This window comes from Scyliorhinus torazame, chromosome 15, assembly GCF_047496885.1.
Source record: "Scyliorhinus torazame isolate Kashiwa2021f chromosome 15, sScyTor2.1, whole genome shotgun sequence".
Taxonomy (NCBI): Eukaryota; Metazoa; Chordata; class Chondrichthyes; order Carcharhiniformes; family Scyliorhinidae; genus Scyliorhinus; species Scyliorhinus torazame.
The window spans coordinates 204780666-204807270 of record NC_092721.1 but is presented as its reverse complement, the minus strand read 5'-3'; the positions used below and the strand labels follow the sequence as shown (position 1 = coordinate 204807270).

Sequence of the window (26605 nt, the reverse complement as noted above, 5' to 3'; positions counted from 1 at the left end):
TATAGCTTTGTTAATTGTGCCAATGCAAATCACGATGCAAAGCCTATGTGTGTTATATGCAGGAAAGTACTGGCAAATAAAAGTTTAAAACTCTCAAGACTTCAAAGGCATTTGAAGACCAAGCATGGCGAGTTCGAGGACAAACTCCTTGATTTTGTTTCAAAGGATGCAGCGAGAACTTAAATCATCAGTTGAAGTCCTTAGCAGAAATGTAACATTGAATGACAAAACAAGTGAAAAGGCCGGCCGGCATGGGTCTCAAAGGTCGGCCAGTTGGTAAAAGTGGGGGGAAAACAAAGTTTGAACTAGGTAGCAGAAAAGGCGGAACAATTTCCACCCTTGCTATCTTGGAAAGCTCAGCTGACCAAGGAGAGGGACCAGAGAAAAGAGTGGCCAGTGAATCGTGCACCTACTCAGCCCGCTGTCTTTCTCTGCAGTAAATATGGCAGAGCTCAGAGTGCCTCCCGAGCCACATCAGGCAATGCTTAACACGAGAGTTGACCACCACGACGTGAATCATTGTCTTGTGTCTTATTAGCGAGAGGCAGTATGGTTTTGTGAAGGGGAGGTTGTATCTCACTAACTTGGTCAGGTTTTTTGGAAGTGACGGAAATGATTGATGAGGGTAGGACAGTGGATGTTATCCACAGACTTCAGTAAAGCCTTTGACACGGTCCCTCATGGCAGATTGGTACAAAAGGTGAAGTCACACGGGATCAGCGGAGAGCTGGCAAGGTGGATACAGAACTGGCTCAGTCACAGAAGACAGAGGGTAGCAGTTGAAGGATGCTTTTCGGAATGGACTAGTGGTGTTCGCAGAGATCAGTGCTGGGACCTTTGTTGTTTGCAGTATATATAAATGATTTGGAGGAAAATGTAACTGGTTTGATTAATAAGTTTATGGACGAGGCAAAGGTTGGTGGAATTGCAAACAGTGATGAGGATTGTTAGAGGACACAGCAGGATTTATCTCGGTTGGAGACTTGGGTGGAAAATGTCAGATGGAGTTTAATCTGGACACTTTGGCACGTTTAATACAGGTGGGAAGTATACAGTAATTGGCAGACCCCTTAGGAGTATTGACAGGCAGAGAGATCTGGGCGTACAGGTCCACAGAAAGTGGCAATGCAGCTGGAGAAGGTAGTCAAGAAGGCATACGGTCTGCATGCCTTCATCTGCCGGGCATTGAGCTTAAAAATTGGCGAGTCATGGTGCAGCTGCACTGAACCTTAGTTAGGCCATACTTGGAATATAGCCTTCAATTCTGGTCGCCACACTACCAGAAGGATGTGGGGGCTTTGAAGAGGGTACAGAAGAGGTTTGCCAGGATGTTGCCTGGTATACATAGATACATACATAGATACATGGAAGATAGGAGCAGGAGGAGGCCTTTTGGCCCTTCGAGCCTGCTGCACCATTCATCACGATCATGGCTGATCAGCCAACTCTCTCCCCATACCCCTTTGGTCCCATTCCCCCCAAGTGCTATATCCAGCCGCCTCTTGACTATATTCAAAGTTTTAGCATCAACTACTTCCCGTGGTAATGAATTCCACAGGCTCACCACTCTTTGTGTGAAGAAATGTCTCCTTATCTCTGTCCGAAATTATTTACCCTGAATCCTCAGGCTGTGACCCCTGGTTCTGGACACACCCATCATTGGTAACATCTTCCCTGCATCTACCCTGTCTTGTCCTGTTAGAATTTTATGAGTCTCTGAGATCCCCCCTCATTCTTCTGAACTCCAGCAAGAACAATCCCAACCACGTCAATCTCTCCTTATATGACAGTCCCACCACCCCTGGAATCCATCTAGTAAACCTTCGCTGCACTCCCTCGAGAGCAAGAACATCCTTCCTCTGAGAAGCAGACCAAAACTGCACACAATACTCTGAAGTGTGGCCTCGCCAAGATCCTGTACAATTGCAGCAACACATCCCTGCTTCTATACTCAAAACCTCTTGCAGTGGAGGCCAACATACCATTAGCTTTCTTTACTGCCTGCTGCATCTGCATGCTCACCTTCAGTGAATGGTGCACAAGGACACCCAGGTCCCACTGCACACTCCCTCTCCCAATTTACAACTATTCAGGTAGTAATCTGTCTTCCTGTTTTTGCTTCCAAAATGAACAACCTCACACTTATCCAAATTATACTGCATCTGCCATTGGTTTGCCCATTCACCCAACATGTCCAGATCTTGCTGTAGGACCCCTGCATTCTCGTCACAATTCACCCTCCCACCTAATTTGGTATCATCTGCAAACTTTGAAATGTTACATTTTGTTCCCTCATCCAAATCCTTAATATATATTGTGAAGAGCTGGGGTCCCAGCACCGATCCCTGTGGTACCCCACTGGTTACTGCCTGCCAATTTGAAAAGGACCCATTAATCCCTACTCTTTGTTTTCTCTCCGCCAACCAGTTTTCTATCCACCACAATACATTTCCACCAATCCCATGCGCTTTAATTTTGCACAATAATCTCTTATGCCGGACTTTGTCAAACGCCTTCTGAAAGTCCAAATATACCACATCGACTGGCTCCCCCTTGTTGACTGTACCGGTTACCTCTTCAAAGAATTCCAACAGATTTGTCAAGCATGATTTTCCCTTCATAAATCCATGCTGACTCTGACTGATCCTGCCACTGCTTTCTAAATGTTCCACTATAAAGTCCTTGATAATGGATTCAAGCATTTTCCCCTCTACCGATGTTAGGCTTACTGGTCTATTATTCCCTGCTTTCTCTCTACCTCCCTTTTTGAATATCGGAGTGACGTGAGCTACCTTCCAATCTGCAGGGACAGTTCCAGAGTCTATAGAATCCCCGAAGATGACCACCATTGCATCCACTATTTCCAGAGCCGCCACCTGAAGCAATCTGGGATGCAGATTATCAGGCCCTGGGGATTTATCCACCTTCAATCCCATCAGTTTTCCCAGCACCATTTCTCTACTAATGTTGATCTCCCTCCGTTCTTCCCTCTCACTAAGCCTTTCATTCTCCAACATTTCTGGGATCTGATTTGAGTCCTCATTTGTGAAGACTGAACCAAAGTACTGTACTTTCCCCTTCTTAATCAATCCCTTCGTCCTTCTTTGCTGAATTCTAAACTGCTCCCAATCCTCAGACCTATTATTTTTCTTGGCCAATCTGTATGTTTCTTCCTTGGATTGGATACTATTTCTAATTTCCTTTGTAAGCCATGGATTGGTCCTCTTACCCCCTTTGCTTTTGTGCCAGACAGGAATGAACAGTTGCTGTAGTTCCCCCATGCGTTCATTGAATGATTGCCATTGTCTATCCACTGTCATCACTTTAAGTAACTCTCCCCAATCTATCAAGGCCAACTCACGCCTCATATCCTCATAGTTCCCGTTATTAAGATTCAGCACCCTAGTCTCTGAATCAACTACTTCACTCTCCCATCTTGATAAAAAATTCAATCATGTTATGGTCGCTCATCCCCAAGGGGTCTCGTGCAGCCAGATTGGCAATGATTTCCTTCTCATTACACAGTATCCAGTCTAAGATGGCCTGCTCTCTGGTTGGTTCCTCCACATATTGGTTAAGAAAACCATCCCGTATACACTCCTGGAATTCCTCCTCTACGGCATTGTGGCTAATTTGATTTGCCCAATCTATGTGAAGATTAAAATCACCCATGATCACCGATATTCCCTTATTACATGCATCTCTAATTTCTTGTTTAATGCCATTCCCAACCTCACCACTGCAGTTTGGGTGTCTATATATGACACCCACTCATGTTTTTTGCCCCATGGTATTTCTCAACTCTACCCAGACAGATTCCACATTGTCAGAGCTAATGTCCTTTCTCACTATTGTGTTAATTTCCTCTTTAACCAGCAGTGCCACGCCACCACCTTTTCTTTTAAGCCTGTCCTTCCTGTGGAGGGCATTGGCTATGAGGAGAGGTTTGATAAACTCGGTCTGTTCTCACTGGAATGACGGAGGTTGAGGGCGACCTGATAGAGGTCTACAAAATTGTGAAGGTTAATGGACAGTGTGGACAGTCAGAAGCTTTTCCCCAGGGTGGAAAAGTCAATTACTAGGGGACATAGGTTTAAGGTGCGAGGGGCAAAGTTTAGAGGAGATGTACGAGGGAAGCTTTTTACACCAAGGGTAGTGGGTGCCTGGTACTCGCTGCTGGGGGAAGTGGTGGAAGTAGGTATGATGGTGACGTTCAAGAGGCATCTTGACAAATATATGAATAGGATGGGAATAGAGGGATACGGACCCCAGAAGTGCAAAAAGTTTTAGTTTAGACGGGCATGATCGGCGCAGGCTTGAAGGGCCTGTTCCTGTGCTTTACTGTTCTTTGATGTGGAGATGCCGGCGTTGGACTGGGGTGAGCACAGTACGAAGTCTTACAACACCAGGTTAAAGTCCAACAGGTTTGTTTCAATGTCACTAGCTTTCGGAGCGCTGCTCCTTCCTCAGGTGAATGAAGAGGTCTGTTCCAGAAACACATATATAGACAGATTCAAAGATGCCAAACAATGCTTGGAATGTGAGCATTAGCAGGTGATTAAATCTTTACAGATCCAGAGATGGGGTAACCCCAGGTTAAAGAGGTGTGAATTGTATCAAGCCAGGACAGTTGGTAGGATTTCGCAGGCCAGATGGTGGGGGATGAATGTAATGCGACATGAATCCCAGGTCCCGGTTGAGGCCGCACTCATGTGTGCGGAACTTGGCTATAAGTTTCTGCTCAGCGATTCTGCGTTGTCGCGCGTCCTGAAGGCCGCCTTGGAGAACGCTTACCCGGAGATCAGAGGCTGAATGCCCTTGACTGCTGAAGTGTTCCCCGACTGGAAGGGAACATTCCTGCCTGGTGATTGTTGCGCGATGGCCGTTCACTCGTTGTCGCAGCGTCTGCATGGTCTCGCCAATGTACCACGCTTCGGGACATCCTTTCCTGCAGTGTATGAGGTAGACAACATTGGCCGAGTCGCACGAGTATGTACCGCGTACCTGGTGGGTTGTGTTCTCACGTGTAATAGTGGTATCCATGTCGATGATCTGGCACGTCTTGCAGAGATTGCCATGGCAGGGTTGTGTGGTGTCGTGGTCACTGTTCTGAAGACTGGGTAGTTTGCTGCAAACAATGGTTTGTTTGAGGTTGCGCGGTTGTTTGAAGGCAAGTAGTGGGGGTGTGGGGATGACCTTGGCAAGATGTTCATCGTCATCAATGACGTGTTGAAGGCTGTGAAGAAGATGACGTAGTTGTTCTTTGTACTGTTCTTTGTAACACCACTATTCAAGAAAGCAGGAAGACAAAGTAGGAAATTATAGGCCAGTTAGCTTAACATCCGTCATTGGGAAATGCTGGAATCCATTATTAAGGAGGTAATAGGACATTTAGGAGATCATAATGCAATTAGGCAAAGTAAACATGATTTTGTGGAAGGGAATTCATGTTTGACAAGTTTATTAGAGCTCTTTGAGGATGTAACAAGTGAGCTGAGTTAAGGGGAGTTAGTAGATGCAATGTACTTGCATTTCAAAGAAGCATTTGATAAAGTACCATAGAAAAGGTTACTGCACAAGGTAAGAGCTCATGGTGTTGGGGGTGGTATATTAGCATGGATAGAGGATTGGCTAACTAACAGGAAACAGTCAGGCTAAAATTGGTCACAGGAATCAGTGTTTGGACCTCAGCTATTTAAAATCTCTTTTAATGACTTGGATATTCAAATTTGCTGATGATACAACAATAGATAGGAAATTTAGTGAAGAGGACATAAAGTGGACATATGAAGCGAAACGGGTTAAATGAGTGGGCAAATAGCTGATGGAGTATTGGGGTAGCACAGTTGCTCCACGGCTCCAGGGTCCCAGGTTCGATTCCTGGCTTGGGTCACTGTTTGTGCGGAGACTGCACGTTTTCCCCGTGTCTGCGTGGGTTTCCTCCGGGGGCTCCGGTTTCCTCCCACAAGTCCCGAAAGACGTGCTTGTTCGGTGGATTGGACATTCTGAATTCTCCCTCTGTGTACCCGAACAGGTGCTGGAGTGTGGCGACTAGGGGCTTTTCACAGGAACTTCATTGCAGTGTTAATGTAAGCCTACTTGTGACAATAAAAATTATTATTATTATAATGTGGGAAACGTGAACTTGTCTACAAGGCAGGAATACCCCCGGCTCCCATACCTGCACAATATCTCTAGCAGCTTCTTGCCAATGTAACTGATGGGCAAAAAGGAGACTAGTCTTCGCCCCATACTCGTACACCGTCCCCTTTACCCGCCCAAGCGGACGCACCACCCGGCCTGTGGATTACACACCAAACTGCATTTGCAGGTACTTCCTGTGTGCCCAAAGCTCTGGCATAGGATCACACTCATACTCTCTATCCATAACCAAGATCTCACTCACCAACTCCAGGCACTTTTGCCCTGCCTCTCTATCCATCTGAACCTTGTACAAAATTACCTCCCTCCTGATCACGGCATTAACATGTCCCACAATGTAGAGGGCGAGACCCCCCCCCCCCCCCCCCCCCCCCCCCCCCCCCCCCCCCCAGTTTTCATTTGATGCCACATAATCCCTTATGGCCCTGGAGATCTTGACATGGAGCCTGTGGACATCCAACCCCCAGCGCTGCGTCCGACTCACCTCCAGTTTCAAATCCACCCAATGTGGCGCATTTGTCCAAAACGACCACTGCCGAATACTCAGCACCATTTGTCCCAGGGAGCAAAGTCTTACCCATCACAAATCAATCTTTCACTACCCCTTGTGCTCCAGCGAAAATAATAAAAACTCCTTGCTCCCGGATTCATAAACTGTCACAGGTCACCCCTCCTACCTCATCCATGAATGCAGCCAATGCCTTTGCCATCCCCGAAAGGGCCAGCGCCCTTGGCCGCCAACAGTCATTCCATAAAATTACCATCATCCTAATTCGGGCCATACACGTTCACTAACGCCACTATCTTCCCCTCTAGTGTAACCATTACATAGTGACCACCCTGATCAACCACCGCCTGAAACCGAACCGGCATCCTAACCAAAATCGTGAAACCCTTTGACCTACTGTCAAACCCTGAATGGAGAACTTGGCTCACCCAAGGTTTCTGCAGCCAGATCTGGTCCTGCACCTGAACTTGAGTCTCTTGCAGGAACACCACATCAGCCCCCGTACAAGCCGCGTAATGAAATGAAAATCGCTTATTGTCACGAGTAGGCTTCAATGAAGTTACTGAAAAGCCCCTAGTCGGCACATTCCGGTGCCTGTTCAGGGAGGCTGGTACAGGAATTAAACCGTGCTGCTGGCCTGCCTTGGTCTGCTTTAAAAGCCAGCGATTTAGCCCTGTGTGCTAAACCAGCCCCAATGTCAGTGTGCATGCCAAGCATGTCATAGATTATCATAGAATTTACAGTGCAGAAGGAGGCCATTCGGCCCATCGAATCTGCACCGGCTCTTGGAAAGAGCACCCTACCCAAGGTCAACACCTCCACCCTATCCCCATAACCCAGTAACCCCACCCAACACTAAGGGCAATTTTGGACACTAAGGGCAATTTACCATGGCCAATCCACCTAACCTGCACATCTTTTGACTGTGGGAGGAAACCGGAGCATCCGGAAGAAACCCACGCACACACTGGGAGGATGTGCAGACTCTGCACAGACAGTGACCCAAGCCGGAATCTAACCTGGGACCCTGGAGCTGTGAATCAATTGTGCTATCCACAATGCTACCGTGCTGCCCTGCTCTCTGCTGCCGCCTCTGGTCGGAAGACTGCATCGTTCCATTTAAAAGCCTGTCGGTATTCTCTATTTTAAAGCCGGTCTTGATGAGTTCCTGCAGTGCATCTCTTAGATTGTACACACAGCAACCACTGTGTCGGTGGTGGAGGGAGTGAATGTTTGTGGAAGCGGTGCCAATCAAGCAAACTGCTTTGTCCTGGTTAGTGTCAGGCTTCTTGAGTGTAGAACTGCATTCATCCAGGTAATGTATTGTAATTGTTTGTTTACTCAAATGTTTGTAATTGTCCAGTCCCCTTTATTATATTTTAATAATGATTGTCTGCAACTATTTTATGAATTGTAATTACTTGTTTTATTTGTATCGTCATCACAATTCAGCACCTTCTGCCATGATTTATTTTTGATGAACCAGTTATTTGTCATGGTGGTAGAGGCAAATTTTGGCCTGTTGGAATGTCTACAGCAGAACCCCCCCCCCCTTTAGGATGAAACATTGTCTTTTGTCTCTGTTTGAAACTTGCTGAAATTATCTCTGCTTTTAATATGCAAAATAACCAGGAACACTCATTCACGTAACAGGGATTGTGACTGTCCTAGCGTTGAACTTCATCCAGCTTAAATAAAAAAGAATGAACAAATCATTTTCTCTCCCTTTCAGATTTCAGAAGCATGTGCACACTTACAGAGTATTACCCGATGAAGATGATTTTCTGGCAGTACAGGTAAGAGAAGGCAACAGGCTGATATGGCTGATTTACAGGTTCTTTGCAATGATTGTAGGGCAAGCACTGGCATAGTGGTATTGTCGCTGGACGGGTAATCCAGAGACGCAGGATAATGTGGGGACTAGGGGCTTTTCACCGTAACTTCATTGCAGTGTTAAAGTAAAGCCTACTTGTGACAAAGATTATTATTATGATCTGGGGACCCGGGTTCGAATCTCACCATGGCAGGTGATTGAATTTGAACTCAATAAAATATCTGGAATTAAAAGTCGGAACGATGACCACGAAACCAGCTGGTTAAAAGCCCATCTGATTCACTAATGTCCTTTAGGGAAGGAAATCTGCCGTCCTTATCTGGTCTGGTCGACAGGTGATACAAGACCGGGTCAACTCTTAATTTCCCTCTGAAATGGCCTGGCACAAATTTGTATCCAACCGCTGCATAAGCACAAAAAACGAATGAAACTGGACTGATTGCCCAGCATCAAACAAGGCACCGGAAACAACAAGGGCAAACCCAGCCCTGTCGACCCTGCAAGGTCCTCCGTACTAACATCTGGGGGCTTGTGCCAAAGTTGGGAGAGCTGTCTCACACACTTGTCAAGCAACAGCCTAACATAGTCATACTCACAGAATCATACCTTACAGACAATGCCCCAGGCAGCACTATCACCATTCCTGGGCATGTCCTGTCTCACCAGAGAGGTGGCGGCACAGTGGTATACAGTCGGCAAGGGGTTGCCCTGGGAGTCCTCAACGTTGACTCTGGACCCCATGAAGTCTGATGGCTTCAGGATAAACATGGGCAAGGAAACCTCCTTCTGATTACCACACACCGTCCACCATGAGCTGATGAATCAGTACTCCTCCATGTTGAGCACCAGTTAGAGGAAGTACAGAGGGGGCAAGGGGGCAGAATATGCTCTGGGTGGGGGACTTCAATGTCCATCACCAAGAGTGACTCGGTAGTACCACCACAGACTGAGCGGGCCGGGTCCTAAAGGACATAACTGCTAGACTGGGACTGCACACGTGGTGAGGGAACCAACAAGAGGGGAAAACATAATTTTTGTTTTCTTGTAAAAAATCTTTTTTACATTTGGAGTACCCAGTTCATTTTTTTCCAATTAAGGGGCAATTCAGCGTGGCCAATCCACCTACCCTGCACATCTTTGGGTTGTAGGGGCGAAACCCACGCGAACACGGGGAGAATGTGCAAACTCCACACGGACAGTGACCCAGAGCTGGGATCGAACCTGGAACCTCGGCGCCGTAAGGCAGCTGTGCTAATCACTGCGCCACCGTGCTGCCAGGGGTGGGGGCAGAGAAACATAATTGACCTCACCCTCACCAATCTGCCTGCTGCAGTTGCATCGGTCCATGACAGTATCGATAGAAGTGACCACCACTCAATCCTTGTGGAGACTGTCCCATCTTCACATTGAGGATACCCTCCATTGTGTTGTGCAGCACTACCACCGTGCTAAATGGGATAGACTTCGAACAGACCTAGCAACTCAAGACTGACATCAATGAGGCACTGTATTCAACCACAATCTGCAATCTCATGGCCTGGCATATCCCCCACTCTACCATTACCACCAAGCCAGGGATCACCCAGGTTCAATGAGCGTGCTAGGAGCAACATCAGGCATACCGATAAATGAGGTGTCAACTTGGTGGAGCTACAACAAAGGACTACTTGTGTGCCAAACAGCATAAGCAGCAAGTAATAGACAGAGCTAAGAGATTCCACAACAAACACATCAGATCTAAGCTCTGCAGTCCTGCCACATCCAGCCGTGAATGGAGGTGGACAATTGGGCAACACGCTGGAGGAGGAGGCTCCACAAATATCCCCATCCTCAATGATGGAGGAGCCCAGCACATATGTGCAAAAGACACAACAATCTTCAACCAGACATGCCAAGTGGATGATCCATCTCGGTCTCCTCCAGAGGTCCCCAACATCACAGATGTCAGTCTTCAGCCAATACGATTCGCTCCTTGTGATATCAATAAACGACAGAAGGGACTGGATACTGCAAAGGCCATGGGCCCTGATAATATTCCGGCAACAGTACTGAAGACTTGTGCTTCAGAACTTGCCACACACCTAGCCAAGCTGTTCCAGTACAGCTACACCACTGGAATCTACTCAGCAATGTGGAAAATTGCCCAGGTGCGTCCTCTAAACAAAAAACACAACAAATAAAACCCAGCCAATTGCCACCCTGTCAGACTACTCTCCATCAGCAAAGTGATGGAAGGGGTCATCAACAGTGCCATCAAGCAGCACTTACTCAGCGTTGTAGGGGTGAGACCCACACAGACACGGGGAGAATGGACAAACTCTACACGGACAGTGACCCGGGGCCGAGATCGAATGCGGGCCCTCGGCGCCGTGAGACAGCAGTGCTAACCACTATGTCGCTGTGCTGCCCTGCCACAGTATTAATATGGCTAGCCCAGTTCAGTTTCTCATCAATGATAACCCCAGGATGTTGATTGTGGGAGGTTCAGCGATGGTAATATTATTGAATGTCAAGTGGCGTTGGTTAGATCCTCTCTTGTAGGAGATGGTCATTGCTAGGCACTTGTGTGGCATGAATGTAACTTGCCACTTGTCAGCCCAAGCCTGGATACTGTCCAGGTCTTGCTGCATTTAGACATGGACTGCTTCATTATCTGAGTCGTAAATGGTGCTGAACATTGTGCAGTCATCCGCAAACACCTCCTCTTCTGACCTCATGATGGAAGGCAGGTCGTTGATGAAGCAGCTGCAGATGGTTGGGGCAAGGACACTACCCTGAGGAACTCCTGCAGTTATGTCCTGAAGTTGAGATGATTGACCCCCAACAACACAGCCATCTTCTTTTGTGCCGGGTATGACTCCAACAAGCGGAGAGTTTTCCCTGATTCCCATTGACTTCAGTTTAGCTAGGGCTCCTTGATGCCATACGCGGTCAAATGGTGCCTTGATGTCAAGGGCAGTCATTCACCTCTCCTCTGGCATTCAGCTCTTTTGTCCAATGTTTGAACCAAGGCTGTAATGAGGTCAGGAGCTGAGTGACCCTGGTGGAACCCAAACTGAGCGTCCGTGAGCAGGTTATTGCTGAGTAAGTGCCGTTTGATAATTCTTTGATAACTGTTGATGACTCTTTCCAGCACTTCACTGATGATAGGGCAGTAATTGGCCGGGTTGTATTTGTCTTGTTTCTTGTGCACAGGACACACCTGGACAATTTTCCACATCACCGGGTAGATGCCAGTATTGTAGCTGTACTGGAATAGCTTGGCCAGGGGTGCGGCAAATTCCGGAGCTCAAGTCTTCAGTACAATTGCCGGAATATTGTCTGGGCCCATAGCCGTTGCAGTATCCAGTGTCTTCAGCCGTTTCCTGATATCACGTGGAGTGAATCGTATTGGCTGAAGTCTGGCATCTGTGGTGCTGGGGACCTCGGTAGGAGACCGAGATGGATCATCCACTCGGCACTTCTGGCTGAAGATTGTTGTGAATGCTTCAGCCTTGTCTTTTGCACAGATGTGCTGTACTCCTCCATCATTGAGGATGGGGATATTTGTGGAGCCTCCTCCTCCAGTGAGTTGTTTAATTTTCCACCACCATTCACGGCTGGATGTGGCAGGACTGCAGAGCTTAGATCTGATACATTTGTTGTGGAATTGCTTAGCTCTGTCTATTACTTGTGTGCCAAACTGCACAAGCAACAAGTAATCATTCCAGGTGGTGTCTTCAAGTGTCTTCTGCCTTTCCCCTCCATGGTGGTAGAGGTCCAGCTTTGGAAAGTGCTGTCAAAGAAAGGTTAGCGAGTTGCTGCAGTGCATCCTTTATATTGTACACATGGCTGCCATTGTGCATCGGTGGTGGAGATTGCGAATGCTTAAGGTGGTGGATGGGGTGCCACTTAAGTGGGCTCTTTTCTCCTGGATTGTGTTGAAGTGCTTGAGCAGTGTTGGAACTTCACTTATCAAGGCAAGGGGAGAATATTCCATCGCACTCCTGACTTGAGCCGTGTCGATGGTGGAGAGGCTTTGGGAGTCAGGAGATGAGTTACTCGCCGCAGAATTTCCAACCTTGTGAGAACACCATAGTTGGAGATGCACTGAAGGGAAAAGCTAAATAAACATCAGGGAGAAATAAACAAGAATATCTAGATGGGAGTGGATGAATTGGGGTGAGCGGAGGCTCAGGTGGTGTATGAACACCAGTATAGATCAGTTGGGTTGAATGGCCTGTTCTGGTGCTGTAAAATACTATGTAATCACAAGGATTGCAATGCTTCAAGAAGTCCCACTATGGTCATCTCGGGACACTTAAGTGGGCAATAAATCTAGCTGAACCAACAAAGAATATTGGTTCATAGAAACTTGCAGCACAAAAAGGACTGTTTGGCCATTCACCCTTTGCCAACATACATAAAAACATTGGGGGACTCTAGAATCAGAGAAGCTAGAATCAGCTGTGCTGATGACTTTTAATTTTGCAGGAAAAATACAAAACATTTAGCCGGTGCTTTAGTGACCTGCTTATATTATATTCGTTGAGAAACTTACATGAAGGACCAAACTAGGAAGGATGGCTACTTGGCATTATAGCTGACCATCCTGTGCTTTAGGGAGTGGTGAGCAATGTTTCCTCTTGAGCTGTGTGCTGTGCAGCAACAAGGATGTTCCTGTGCAGGCTGCACCCATGTAGGTCCTTTTGAGCCGTCATGCAAAACAAATTTAACGCCCTGCGCACGTCACGTCGTCTGTGCACCAGAAAAAAAAAACTAGAGGAGGGGTTGATGGAAACACGGCAGAACAAAGAATGTGGATGTTGGTTTGGAGTGAAATGGGAGGACAGGCATTGGTGTTAACCGTGTGATTTCCATTAATCCAGACTTCTCAAGGGGTGCAGGTGAGACGCTTCAAAACACTGACTGAGCTCATCAAATCCTACCTGCAGCCGAACCAGGGTCTGGTCAGTACACTGCTCTATCCCGTGGAGAGAGAGGACAAGAAGGAGACAGCCGAGGATAAGGATTACTCAGGTAACTTATCTTTGGGAGGTCAGAAGGTTATTTATGAGTACTGATTCCTCAACTGATTTGAAGATGATGTTTCGAGACTGATAATTGCCTCCCCGGTATGATTTTCTAGCTTTTTCAGACTGACTCTTGTCTAAATAACAAATACTCTACATTTAAAAAGCATCATTCTGTGTCTAAAATTCGTCAAGCTCCAGTTATGTGTGTCTTCAAATAGGATTGCTGCCTCTCTGCACCTGCCCGGCGTGGGCTGTCTCCACTCATTGATCCCATTCTAACTGAATTGCTGATTACCCAACTTCCCTTCCTGCTTCCTCCACTGTCTGACGTACATGGTTCCCTTTCCTCTGGCTCTGTCACCCCTCGTTTCAAAACTTCTGTTGTCATTCTTCCTCAAAAACGAAAACCGCCACAACTCCTTTCAAATGTGCTGCCCTTAGTCAACACGCTGATGAAGTGAATCCCTGACTTGCCTTTTCTCTTTCAGCCTTTGGGATTTAAAAAAAATTTGCAATTACAAAGTTCGCAAATTGCTCTTCGATTCACTGGTAATTTAGTCAATCTATTAGCACAGGGTTTCCCAGACTGCTAGCCACGGAACTGTTAGTTACCTCCCAATAGCATCTGGGAACCCCAAACCTTTCCATAATGTCGACACCCCTTTTTTTGTTGTGAAATAGTTGCAAACACAGAAATCAAATGGCGGCACGGTAGTTCGCACTGCTGCCTCAGCGCCAGGGACCCAGGTTCCATTCCGACCTTGGGTCACTGTCTGTGGAGTTTCTACCTTCTCCCCCTGTCTGCGTGGGTTTCCTCTGGTTGTTCCGGTTTCCTCCCACAGTCCAAAGATGTGGAGGTTAGGTGGATTGGCCACACTAAATTGCCCCGTCGGGTGCGGTTGCAGGAATCGGGTGGGTATTGGGCCTAGGCAGGGTGGTCTTTCAAAGGGTCGGTGCTGGCTGAATGGCCTCCTTCTGCACTGTAGGGATTCCATTCTATTCCAAACAAGTCTGTTCTAGCTATATCATCTATGCATGCATCACCAATAAAACATTATCATTGGAATCTGGCGGCCCACCTTCCAGTCGCACTCAGTGTGAGGAGTGATGCTGCCTCCTTTGCGCACGCACTCAACCGCTTGATGTGCCCGGCGTGCAGTCACAAATACATTCACCAGCACAGTAAGGGCGGCGCAGTAGCACAGTAGTTAGCATTGTTGCTTCACAGCGCCAGGGTCTCCGATTCGATTCCCGGCTTGGGCCACTGTCTGTGTGGAGTCTACACGTTCTCCCCGTGTCTGCGTGGGTTTCCTCCGGGTGCTGCGGTTCCCTCCCACAAGTCCCGAAAGACGTGCTTGTTAGATGAATTGGACTTTCTGAATTCTCGCTCTGTGTACCCGAACAGGTGCCAGAATGTGGCGACTCTGGGCTTTTCACAGTAACTTCATTGCAGTGTTAATGTAAGCCTACTTGTGACACTAATAACGATTATTATTATTAAAGTCTGTGACGAGCAATAATTTCCTCTGACTGAATATTGGGAAGACCGAAGTCATTGTCTCCAGTCCCTGCCATGAACTCCATTTCCTCAGGACAGACTCCCTCCCTCATCCTAACGATTGTCTGTTAGCATTGTTGGTTTTGTATTTAACCCTGCAGTAGCGCTTCCAACCATCTATTGGCACGATCACCAAGATCGTCTGCTTCCATCTCCGCATCCTTGCCACTTCTGTCCTTCCCTCAACTCACCAGCGACTGGACCCCTCATCTGTACCTTTGTTATTTTTAATCTTGACAATTCCAGTGCCCTCTTGGCTGGCATCCATAAACTTGAACTCGCCCAAACCTCTGCAGCCTGTGTCCAAACGGTACAAACTCCTATTTCCCATCGCCCCCTGTGCCCACTGATCAGTACCCAAACCAGTGTAGATTTTAAGATTCTCATCTTTGTTTTCAAATCCCTCCGTGGTGTAGCCACCTAAAATGGCTGATTCCCTATTAATTTGGCCAAAACCCGATTTTAAAACGGCTAACCGAAAAGGCTGATGGGAAAAGCAGCCAACAGGACACAAACGGACAGCTGCAGACAGAATAGCGTATTCGGCTCTGGGGAAGTCGGCCCAGATCGATACTCAAGACTATTAGCAGCACATCAACCGAGACATCTGCAGTTTTATCGGCTATCCCTGGGAACAATTGGAACATATTAGCAATTGAATGCCGGGCCAGACCTGTCGGCGCCTGCAGTGGCCGAAACAAAGACAGGTGAACGACCACCCCCCGATCGAGGAATCGCCCCGTTGTTGGACATATCAAACCCAGTGGTTGGGAACAAGTCCAATCACTTGGGACTCAGGGTCAAGGGCCGCCCCGAGAGGCGGGAAGCCCCTGGGCCCTATAAAGTGAGGGGCCAAGTTCAGATCTCTCTCTCTCTCCCTTCTTCACCTGCTCGCAGCCTTCGCAAGAACCTTCAGCAAAGAACCGTAAGTTTGACTCCAGCGATCGCTACCCGATAGAGATTCCTAGCCACCGACCCGTATCAGCCTTTTTGAATCCCGCAGGCCAGATCTAATTCGATAAGCCATTCGTTTCCCTGACCTGGTGGGCCCTTCCTAAAGTTAAGTATTGGCCAGTAATGGTATGTTTCGATATAGATAGTAGGATTATGGTGTAAGCATTAATTGTTGTATATAATAAATGACCGTTGATTTCAATCTTACTAAGCGGTGTGCTGACTTATTAATCATAACTTGAGCTTGAACCACGTGGCGGTATCAGAAAGATACCTGGCGACTTGTGAGCAAAGGTGACATAATCAGAGCTAATAAAACTAAGGCTAAAAAGAGCAACAGTGGTCTCTCCCCATCTCATATCTGCAATCTCCTCCAGCCACACAATCTTCCAAGATCCCCACAAATCTTCCAATTCCGGTTTCTTCTGCATTCCTATTTTGGTTATTTATTTATCTTTTTTATTTGTTCATGGGACGTGGGTGTTGCTGGCTGGGGCCAAGCATTTATTGCCCATCCCTAATTGACCTTGAGGGGGCAGTTAAGAGTCACCCACATTGCTGTGGGTCTGGAGTCATGTGTAGGTCAGACCGGGTAAGGGCGGCAGATTTCCCTCCCTAAAGGGCATTACTTAACCAGATGGGCTTTTACAACAATCACTAATGGTTTCATGGTCACCATTAGCCTTTTTTGATTTCAGGTTTATATTGAATTCAAATTTCACTATCTGCTTTGGCAGGATTTGAACCTGGCACCCCAGAGCATTACTCTGGGTCTCTAGTTTACTAGTCCAGTGACAATACACTACGCCATCACCTCCCCATTGCACCAGCATTGGTTGTTGTTCAGCTGCCAGTATGGAATGCCCTCCATAAACCCCTCCATTTCATTTTACCCCACTTCCCAACTGGGGATGCAGCAGATCCATCCTCAGCCTTGACGTCTGAAGCTCTTGTACAATTGCCCCCCCAATCAAAGTAGGTGTTTTTTTCCTTTCTTTTGTAGATGGGGAAGATGAGAAACCGCCATTGCCCCCTCGCTCTGCCTCCACCAGCTTCAGCGGCAGTGCTGGCACTTGCCTTTCACCAGTGGCACAAGACGGAGCAGCAGACAGGTAAATGGAATTGATTCTATTCAAGATTAGCATGTCAGCGGAGTGGATTTCCACAGTGAGTGTATAATATGACTGAGCGTGGAGCAGCGAACAAATAGTTTGTAATAGTTATAAATCCCAAACAGCACCCTGGGTAAACCTGCATCATAGGGACTTCAAGAAGTTGGTTCACCATCATCTTCTTGGGGGCAGTTAGGGACGAGCAATAAAGGCTGGTCTAGCCAGCGATGCTTAGACCCCGTAAAAGAATATATTTAAAAAAATAAATTTAGAGTACCCAATTCATTTTTTCCAATGAAGGGGCAATTTAGCGTGGCTAATCCACCTACCCTGCACATCTTTAGGTTGTGGGGGCGAAACACGGGGAGAATGTGCAAACTCCACACGGACAGTGACCCAGAGACAGGATCGAACCTGGGACCTCGGTGCCTTGAGGCAGCAGTGCTAACCACTACGCCACCGTGCTGCCCGAAAGAATAAATTAAACCGAGTTTGTCCAGCTTTCTGCCAAACGCACAGGGCTTTGTGTGTTCGGGGAGACCAGTAGCAGCTCTGAAACTAAACGGAGAAAAGCAAAACTGAGCTCGGCCTGCAAGTCACACTTACTGTCACAGTTAGATGATGGTGCAACGTTGGTGAGCCCCTAAAGCCCACACAAATGAGATAATCAAACTTTGTGGATGGCTTCAAACGCGTAACATGTAATGTGAGTTTCTGGACAGGAACACAGCGTTTCACCCTCGAGGCTTTTGGGTGAAATTTTTCAAAATTATTACAAATGGCAACTGTAATCACTTGACACTTCAGAGTAGCATTGTTGATGATTCAAGCATCGGTATTACAGCTGAGAAATAATCTGACCGTTCTCTTACCCCCCCCCCTCCTTCTGAGAGTTATGCTCAAAGCAAATTCATGGGGTCTTGGATTGAAGTCCCATTGCACAACATTAGGGGATTAGGCCAATCAGCCCCTCGATCCTGATCTACCATCCAATAAAATCATGACTTTCCCTCTTGGTGGAGGGATGAATGACCAGTGGGGCATAGATTTGAGGTAAGGGGCAGGAGGTTTCGAGGGGAGGTGAGGAAAACCCTTCCACCCAGAGGATGATGGGAGTCTGGGATCTCTCTTGGGGCCTCAACTATTTACTGTCTTTATTAATAGCTTAGATGATTGAGCGCCACATTTTTCAAGTTTGCCAATGATACAAACATAGGCAGCAGCGAGATATAGAGATATTGATAGATTAAGTGAATGGGAAAAACCGGCAAGTAATTTCAGTTAGGCAAGTGTGAGGTGATTCACTTTATTTACTGTGGAGTGCAGCGTAGATTATCCAGATCTTTTCCTGGGCCCTAGGGTTGGGTTTATTTGTTGACAGGATGTGGGCTTCATTGGTGAGGCCACCCCTGTTGCCCTTGAAAAAGTGGTGGTAAGTTACCTTCTTCAATCTCTGTGGTCCATGTGGTGGATGTACAGCCACAGTGCTCTTAGGGAGTGAATTCCACGATTTTTACCCAGTGACCCTGAAGGAATGGCTGCAGTTCTCAGTCAGGACGGAGTGTGGCTTAGAGGGGTACTTCCAGGTGATGCTGTTCCTGTACATCTGCTGCCATTGTCCTTCTAGGAGCTAGAGTTCACAAGTTTAGAAGGTGCTGTTGAATGGGCCTTGGTGAGTTGCTGAAGTGTGTCTTGCAGATGGTACACACGGCTGCCACTGTTTGTGGATGGGATGCCAATCAAGCGGGATGCTTTGTCCTGGATGATGTTGAGCTTCTTGAGTGTTGTTGGAGGTGCACTCATCCAGTCAAGTGGAGAAAATTCAATCATGCACCTGCGTTGTGCCTTGTAGATGCTGGACAGGCTTTCAAGAGCCAGGAGCTCCTCGCCATTGAATTTGTAGCCTCTGACCTGCGCTTGTAGCCACAATATTCATATGCCAGGTCAAGTTCATTCCTGGTCGATGGTAACCCCCAGGATGTTGATGGGAGATTGATGCCATTGAATATCATGTGGGAATGGAGAATTTCTCTTGTTGGATTTGGGTTTATTGTCACGTGTACCGAGGTACAGTGAAAAGTATTGTTTTGTGTCCAGTCCAGACAGATTGTTCCATACATGAAAAAACATAGGACATATGATAAATACACAATGTAAATACATAGACGCAGACATCGGATGAAGCATACGGAGTATAGTACGTCTCAGTAGAGATGATGCATAGGGAGATCAGCTCAGTCTGTAAGAGTCATTCAGGAGTCTGGTAACAGCGGGGAAGAAGCTGCTTTTAAATCTGTTAGAGCGTGTTCTCAGACTTTTGTATCTCCTGCCTGATGGAAGAAGTTGGAAGAGTGATGAAGCCGGGTGGGAGGGATCTTTGATTATGCTGCCCGCTTTCCCCAGACAGCGGGAGGTGTAGACCGAGTCAATGGATGGGAGGACTGGGCTGTGTTCACGATTCTCTGAAGTTTCTTGCGTTCCTGGGCTGAGCAGTTGCTATACCAGGCTGTGATGCAGCCCGATAGGATGCTTTCTGTGGTGCATCTGTAAAAATTGTCAAGAGTCAATGTGGGCATGCTGAATTTCCTGAGGAAGTGTTCAACATGGCAGCTCACCACCATCTACTCATGGGCAATTGGGGGTGGGCAGTAAATGCCGGCCTAGCCAGCAATATCTGCATCCTATGAAGGCTTTTTAAAAGTCTAAAAACATTTGATTTTTTAAGGAGTGAAATTAAAATTAGCAAACACTTTTTCTCACACATGGTGGTGAAAATTTGGACCCCTCTTCTGAAGCGGCGGTTAATGCTCGGCCATTTATTAATTTTAAATCTAAGACTGATTTTTGTTTTTGTTTATCAAAATCGTTACTGGATATCGGAGAAAAGAGTTGGATCACAGATCCGCCATGGTCTCATTGATGGGATAGGCTGGAGGGGTTAAATGGCTGTTTGTGCCTGTTTTGGGACTTAGTGGCTCTCGTGTGTTGCAGACTAAGCAATGGGCAGGGCAGAAATGTGCTCATCATGAAGAAGCCGGGATTACTGTATTTGGGCACCTGTATGAAGGAGGCATCTTAAACCACAATGCTATCTAAACTGCAATGCTATTATCTCACTCGCGACTGTGAGACAAGTGGTTCCGAACCTTTTGATTGGTGTTTTTATCCTGTCCGACTATGAATGGACAGATTTAGGATTCTAATTGGTTTGGTCTTTACATCTTTTTTTTGTTTCCTTCTCCACACAGTGCAACCAATGGGATGACCACCATGTCCCATGAATATTTGAAGGCGAGCTATGTGTTAGACCTGGAGGCAGTGAAGGCAGGTGCAACCAGCCTCCCGCACCTCAACAAAGCATTAGTGACGTCCTGCAAGCGACTGAACAGGTGACTTTTGTCTAATGGAGGCCAGTGAGGCTCTTGTCTTTTCACTCATTAATCTCATTGAAAAGTATAAAATTGTTTAATTGTCGATTGTCGTAAAAAAAATCTGGTTCACTAATATCCCTTTAGGGAAAGAAATCTGCCGTCCTTACCCGATCTGGCCTACATGTGACTCCAGACCCAAGAAATGCTGGCACAGCCTGCAACGCCCATCCAATGAATTCAAAAGACCTGCATCCAAAGGGGCCTGTTTTCTCAACAAAACGAATGTGCTCCAGCCTTGCCCCTTCTTTGAATTACAAGGACATTTCGGAAGCCGACAGTTCCCTGTTGCTTTCTCCTCAGAATGCCTTGGCTAATCAGAGTCGACTTGCCAAACAATCTGTGCTTTTCTCCTGCCGCACAAATTTGGGCACTCTTGCCTTTTTTCCCTGATGAGTGCAAGACAGAAAGCTTCAGCAACATGTCCTTCTCTTTTCAGCCATTTTCAAGCTCTGTGCCACCAAGGGACTTGGTGGATCTATACCCCCACTCTATTTACCTGCCTATTGTTCGACGCCTTTGCCTAAATAATTCACATTTATACAGCTCCTTTCATGACCTCTGGATGCCCCAAGGCCAGTGATGTACTGTTCTGCAGTGAATATTGTTAATGTACGAAACATGACATGCAGTTTGCCCAGAGCAAATCTTTACACAGCAACAACTTACATTTGTGTGGCACTTGTAATGCAATTAATCGTCCCAAGGCACAGGAGATGAAATAACCTTATTGTGATGTTGGCTGACTGACAGAACGCCAGGGAGAGCACACTTGCTGCTCTTGGAATCATGCAGTTGGATCTTTAGCATCCATATGGGATGTATATAGGACATTAAAACATTCAGCTTCTTGAGCCTTTTTGCACCATTTAGATAAATCATGGCTGAGAGTAACTCGGCTTTGTTTACCCACCGTGGTTCTGTCAGGACCTGCCTCATCCTATATATTTTTAATATGTACGTATAGATACCTCCTAGATATTTCTAAATTTAAAAAAACTGGACAAAGACCTTTTAAAATGGTGGAGGGTCTTTGACCCTCAAACAAAAGGAGCTATGTGTGGCGGCATCGAAGAAGCTTGCACCTCGTTATTCTCAAGATGCGAACGACACCTTCCCTGTGGGTTGCACAGAACGGATTCAAAGAGAGCTGTAAAAAGCTGTCTGCATTTCCTAACCCAGGTAGGCCAACCAGAATCTAATTGTCTGGCAGGACAAAGGAACCTGTGACCTTCCTTTCGATTCTTAATGGCCGAGCCATTTAACCATCTCTGGGACCCAGACGAGGGGCACACATCCCTGGTTAAAGCCAGATCGGAGGGGTGGGAGTCATGTGACGTGGACCCTTAGCTTGCGGAGCTACAAAGTCAGTCTGCTGTTTACCATCCTACAAGCAGCCTCGCAGAACAGGAGCTCGGCCCAGGTTGAATACCTAACTGCATCTACACTGCTTCTACCAAGACATCTCTACCATTGCCTACAAAACTGATTCATCTTATCGTGTGAAGTTAACATCATCGGAAAAGTGAATGATCCAGGCTCGGTTTGTAGCTCACTGACCTCCGTGAAGGAGTACATCATTGGATTTGATTTTGGACTCTGAAATTCACATGAAACAATATTTGTTTTCTCTGTGGTCTCTGCACTGTAAATTGTGCTTTTCTCTGTCCCTCTTTTACTGTCTGAATGCAAAGGAGGCAATGTTGCAACTCATTCTGCAAATAACCAAACCCTTATTTGCTGTGGGGTTTCAAATAGAAAATTGGAACACCACAACTGGGGGGTTTGGAAATACGCCACCACTTGTAAAAAAAGGGAAGCAAAGAAAAACACTTTTGTTTCTGGACGAGCGAGGGAGGAGATTGGTGCTGTTGAATCTAAACCCTCTCCTGTCCGTAATAATCTTTGAGTGTCACAAGCACGCTTACATTAACACAGCAATGAAGTTACTGTGAAATTCCCCGAGTCGCCACACTCTGGCGCCTGTTCGGGTACATGGAAGGAGAATTCAGAATGTCCAATTCACCGAGCAAGCACGTCTTTTGGGACTTGTGGACGGAAACCGGAGCACCCGGAGGAAACCCACACAGCCACAGGGAGAACGTGCAGACTCCGCAAAGACAGTGACCCAAGCCAGGAATTGAACTCGGGTCCCTGGCGCAGTGAAGCAACAGTGGCACTGTGACACTGTGCCGCCCAAATAATAGCTTTACCAAACAAAAGTTGAATGATGTTGGCGGTGTTGAAATGTTCAAATGGCCTCCAGACTCAGCAGTTTTCCTGACGTGGGGGGGGAAGAGAAGTGTTCACAATTTTCATTACTGCTTGTTCTGTAATAATAATCATCGCTTATTGTCTCAAGTAGGCTGTGAAAAGCCCCTAGTCACCACATTCCGGCGCCTGTTCGGGGAGGCCGGTACGGGAATTGAACCCACGCTGCTGGCCTTGTTCTGCATTACAAGCCAGCTGTTTAGCCCACTGTGCTAAACCAGCCCCGTCTCCTCCCATCAGAAGAGAGATTCTCTCTATTTATCCCAACAACAGCATGAATCTATTTTCAATTGTTTCTCGGCATGAGGACTTCAATGGTAAGGACAGTATTTATTGCCATCCTTCGTGAAGGTGGTGGTGAGCTGGATTCTTGAGATCTTGCAGTCACTCTGGGGTGTTTGCTGGAACATTTCAGAGTCAACCGCATTGACATGACTTTGGAGACGCCTGGAGTGAGCAAGATGGATTTCATGATAACCTGGTAGACTCATTAGTCGCCATTACTGGTGCTGGCTTTTTAAAAAAAAATGCAGATTTAATTGATGGATTTACTGGTGGGATTTGAACTCAAGTCTCTGAATCAACAGTCCAGGCCTCTGGAGTGCTCGCCCAATAAGATGATCACTATGATGCCCTTAAACACCTGTGTTAGATCACCCCTTAAGCGTCTACATTCACCGGAGTACAAGCCTAGTTACTACAAACTTAATTTAACCCTTGTAGGCCCAGTATCATTCTCGTGAATTTTTACTGTATTTTCTCCAAGGCGAAGATACCTTTCCTGAGGTTGGGTGGCCAGAGCAGAAACACGGCAGATGAAGTCTTGGTTTAACATTCCATTTTTGAAGAGGAGGGAGGAATGTGGTGGGGAGGGGATAGATGTTGCCATGCTGCTTGGTCGCTCCACATCAAGAGCTAACTTCAGAGAAGAAAAGTGGCATGTGATGGATGGATTTGCTTCCCAAGACTCTTGGTGGAGGAGGCAGTTTTTCCCTTTGCTGCTCCACATTTGTCTGCTGTGTGAAGCCTTAAAACTGCTGGGGTGAGGTGAGGAGAAAAGGCCCAGTGTTTCCTGGTTTCAGCCGCAGTCCGAGGAGAGGAAATGATTCATGTGTTGTTGCAGCTGCAGGCAGGTCACGAGGAATACCAACACACAGCCGTGCTTCATACAAACCAAACACCTCTCACAGTCCTTGTGATTCTTGGCTCGGGCGGAACTGCGAGCTGGTATCATGCCCTCTGTCCAACATCCTCTTTACACAAGCTACCTTCAATTTCCCCCACTACTCCCCCTTCCCTCCCCCACATTTATTTTCCAACGGGCTCAGAAAGTCCAGTATATATAGAAGCTGCAACATGCAAACAGGCCATTTGGTCCACCTGATCTATGCCAAACCTCCTATCGCCCTTTTCATCTCGACCTATCAGCATCTCCTATTTCTTGCTCCCGTGTGTATATCTAGGTTTCCTTTCCCATAAAATGTGATTTGTGAAGTGAAGAACACGAGACAAAATAAAAGGGAGCAAGAGCAGAGGGACCTGGGAGTCCATGGGCATAAATCATTGAATGTGGCAAGGCAGGTTAAGAGTCTGCTGAATAAAGAAGATTGCATTTTGGACTTCATCAATAAGAATGAAAAGTCAAGACAGCTGATTTATAAAAAAAATAAAAAAAATTTAAGAGCACCCAATTCATTTTTTCCAATTAAGGGGCAATTAGCATGGCCAATCCACCAAACCTGCACATCTTTGGGTTGTGGGGGCGAAACTCCCGCAAACATGGGGAGAATGTGCAAACTCCACGCGGACAGTGACCCAGAGCCGGGATCGAACCTGGGACCTCGGCGTCGTGAGGCAGCAGTGCTAACCCACCGTGCCACCGTGCTGCCCTAAGACGGCTATGATTAATGTGTATAGAACAATGGTTCAACCTCGACTGGAGTATTGTGTGCAGTTCTGTGCATCACACCTCAGGAAGCATGTGAAGATATTAGAGAGGGTGCTCAGAAGCTTCATAAGTATGGTTCAAGGGATGAGCAGTTTCAGTTATGAGAATAGATTGAGGAAGTTGAGACATTATTATCATAGGATTTACAGTGCAGAAGGAGGCCATTCGGCCCATCGAGTCTGCACTGGCTCTCTGAAAGAGCACCCAACCCAGCCGCACACCTCCACCCTATCCCCATAACCCAGTAACCCCACCCAACAGTTTTCTTTGGAGAAGGGAAATTTAAGAGGAGATTTGATGGAGGTGTTCAAAATCATGAAGGGTCCGGATAGAGTAGATGGAGGAGAAACTATTTCCATTGGTGGAAGGATCGGTAACCAAGAAACACCAATTTAAGGTGATTGACAAAAGAAGCAATGCCGGCATGAAAACTAGTTCTAAGCAGGAATGGGAATACACTTCTCTGAGAGTGTGGTGGAAACAGTTTCAATTGTGGCTTTCAATTGAGAACTGGATAATCTGCAGAGGAAAAATAATTGCAGGACTATTGAGCAAAGACTCTTGGTGAGAAATGTACTGGCTGAATGGTCTCCTGTGCTGTTACCATTCTCTGAAATTCACCTCTGCTTTTGCCGCAATTACAACCTGTATGGTAGCAAGTCCCACATTCCACCCAGTCTTTAATAACTAAGTGTCTCTGAAATTCCTGTTGGATTTATTAGTAGCTATATTTTATGACCCATCCCTAACTGCCGTGAGGGCTAAAGAGTCAGCGGCAGAATAGACCACCAGTAGACCAGGACAGGTAGGGGGTAATGAGTTCCCCTTCCTGCAGGGCTGGAGTGAATCGTTTCAGTATTTATGGCAATCTGGCAGCTGGTCCTTTAATCACCTGATTTATTCAATTCAGTTTCACAACGTGACCAATTGGGATTTGTACCCCGGTCATTTGAAGATGTGATTATTACTGAGGTGTGCGGTTTGTCATGGGCCAGGGTTTAAAAACTCCAAGGTGTATTATAGCGTTCACCTGACCTATAACCTTTTGTTGAATTTGGCTAGAATGAGCAAAAGAGCAGTTGAGGTGAATTTTCCTTGCCACTTCAATCAAAATAAGCTTTATTCCAAGAACTTCGTTAGTATTTATATAAACAGACAGCAAGAATTTTTATCAATTGCGGACAACAATACCCCACAGCTACAGTAATCCACGTATAACACTTAATGAATTCTCCCTCCACTGTTCCAATTCAAAAACAAAAACCCCTTTTCAAGGGCGTGGCCCAGCAGTCTGCATTCTCACTTCAATAGGACTAGCTTTTGCTGAGATTCTGCCCCCGTCTCATCAGGTTTAAACCCTTCCGGAAAGCAAACTATATCTTTTAAGCGGGTACCTATAATCAATGTTTTTTTTACTGGAACAGATATTTAAAATGAAAATAAAGAGACAGGCCAAACCACTTCTGTTCTCTGTCTGAGCCCACAGCAGCCAAATGTGAAAGCGAAACCAAAAATCAGCTCACACAGCCACAGCCCAGCTCCACCCACACAATGGCATCATTGAAGCCATGTGATGAGACAAAAACCTTTCTTAAAGGGACACTCCCATGATGGGTTCCACCTGACACAGGAATGCTGCTTCCAATTCGCTATTTTCTGGTTCCAATGGTGGATTTGGCAACATTTGTTCCCTGCGGGGGTCAGGATGGGATGGGGTGGGGGATGTGGTGGGATCCAAGGCTGACTTTTCTCCTTGTGGCACCGTGGGATCAGCTAACAGGCTTTTACGGATCTCCTGGGCGTGATTCACCGATC

At 46.7% G+C, this 26605-nt stretch overlaps 1 protein-coding gene across 1 annotated transcript in view; it reads left to right on the top strand.

Moving 5' to 3' along the window:
* Positions 1 to 26605, top strand: part of inppl1a (inositol polyphosphate phosphatase-like 1a) — a 234805-nt gene that overhangs the window by 95281 nt on the left and 112919 nt on the right. The window contains exons 2-5 of the mRNA XM_072477475.1: positions 8403 to 8466; positions 13373 to 13523; positions 17035 to 17143; positions 20392 to 20532. Coding sequence (XP_072333576.1) covers positions 8403 to 8466; positions 13373 to 13523; positions 17035 to 17143; positions 20392 to 20532 — 465 coding nt within the window. The remainder of the gene's footprint in view (positions 1 to 8402; positions 8467 to 13372; positions 13524 to 17034; positions 17144 to 20391; positions 20533 to 26605) is intronic.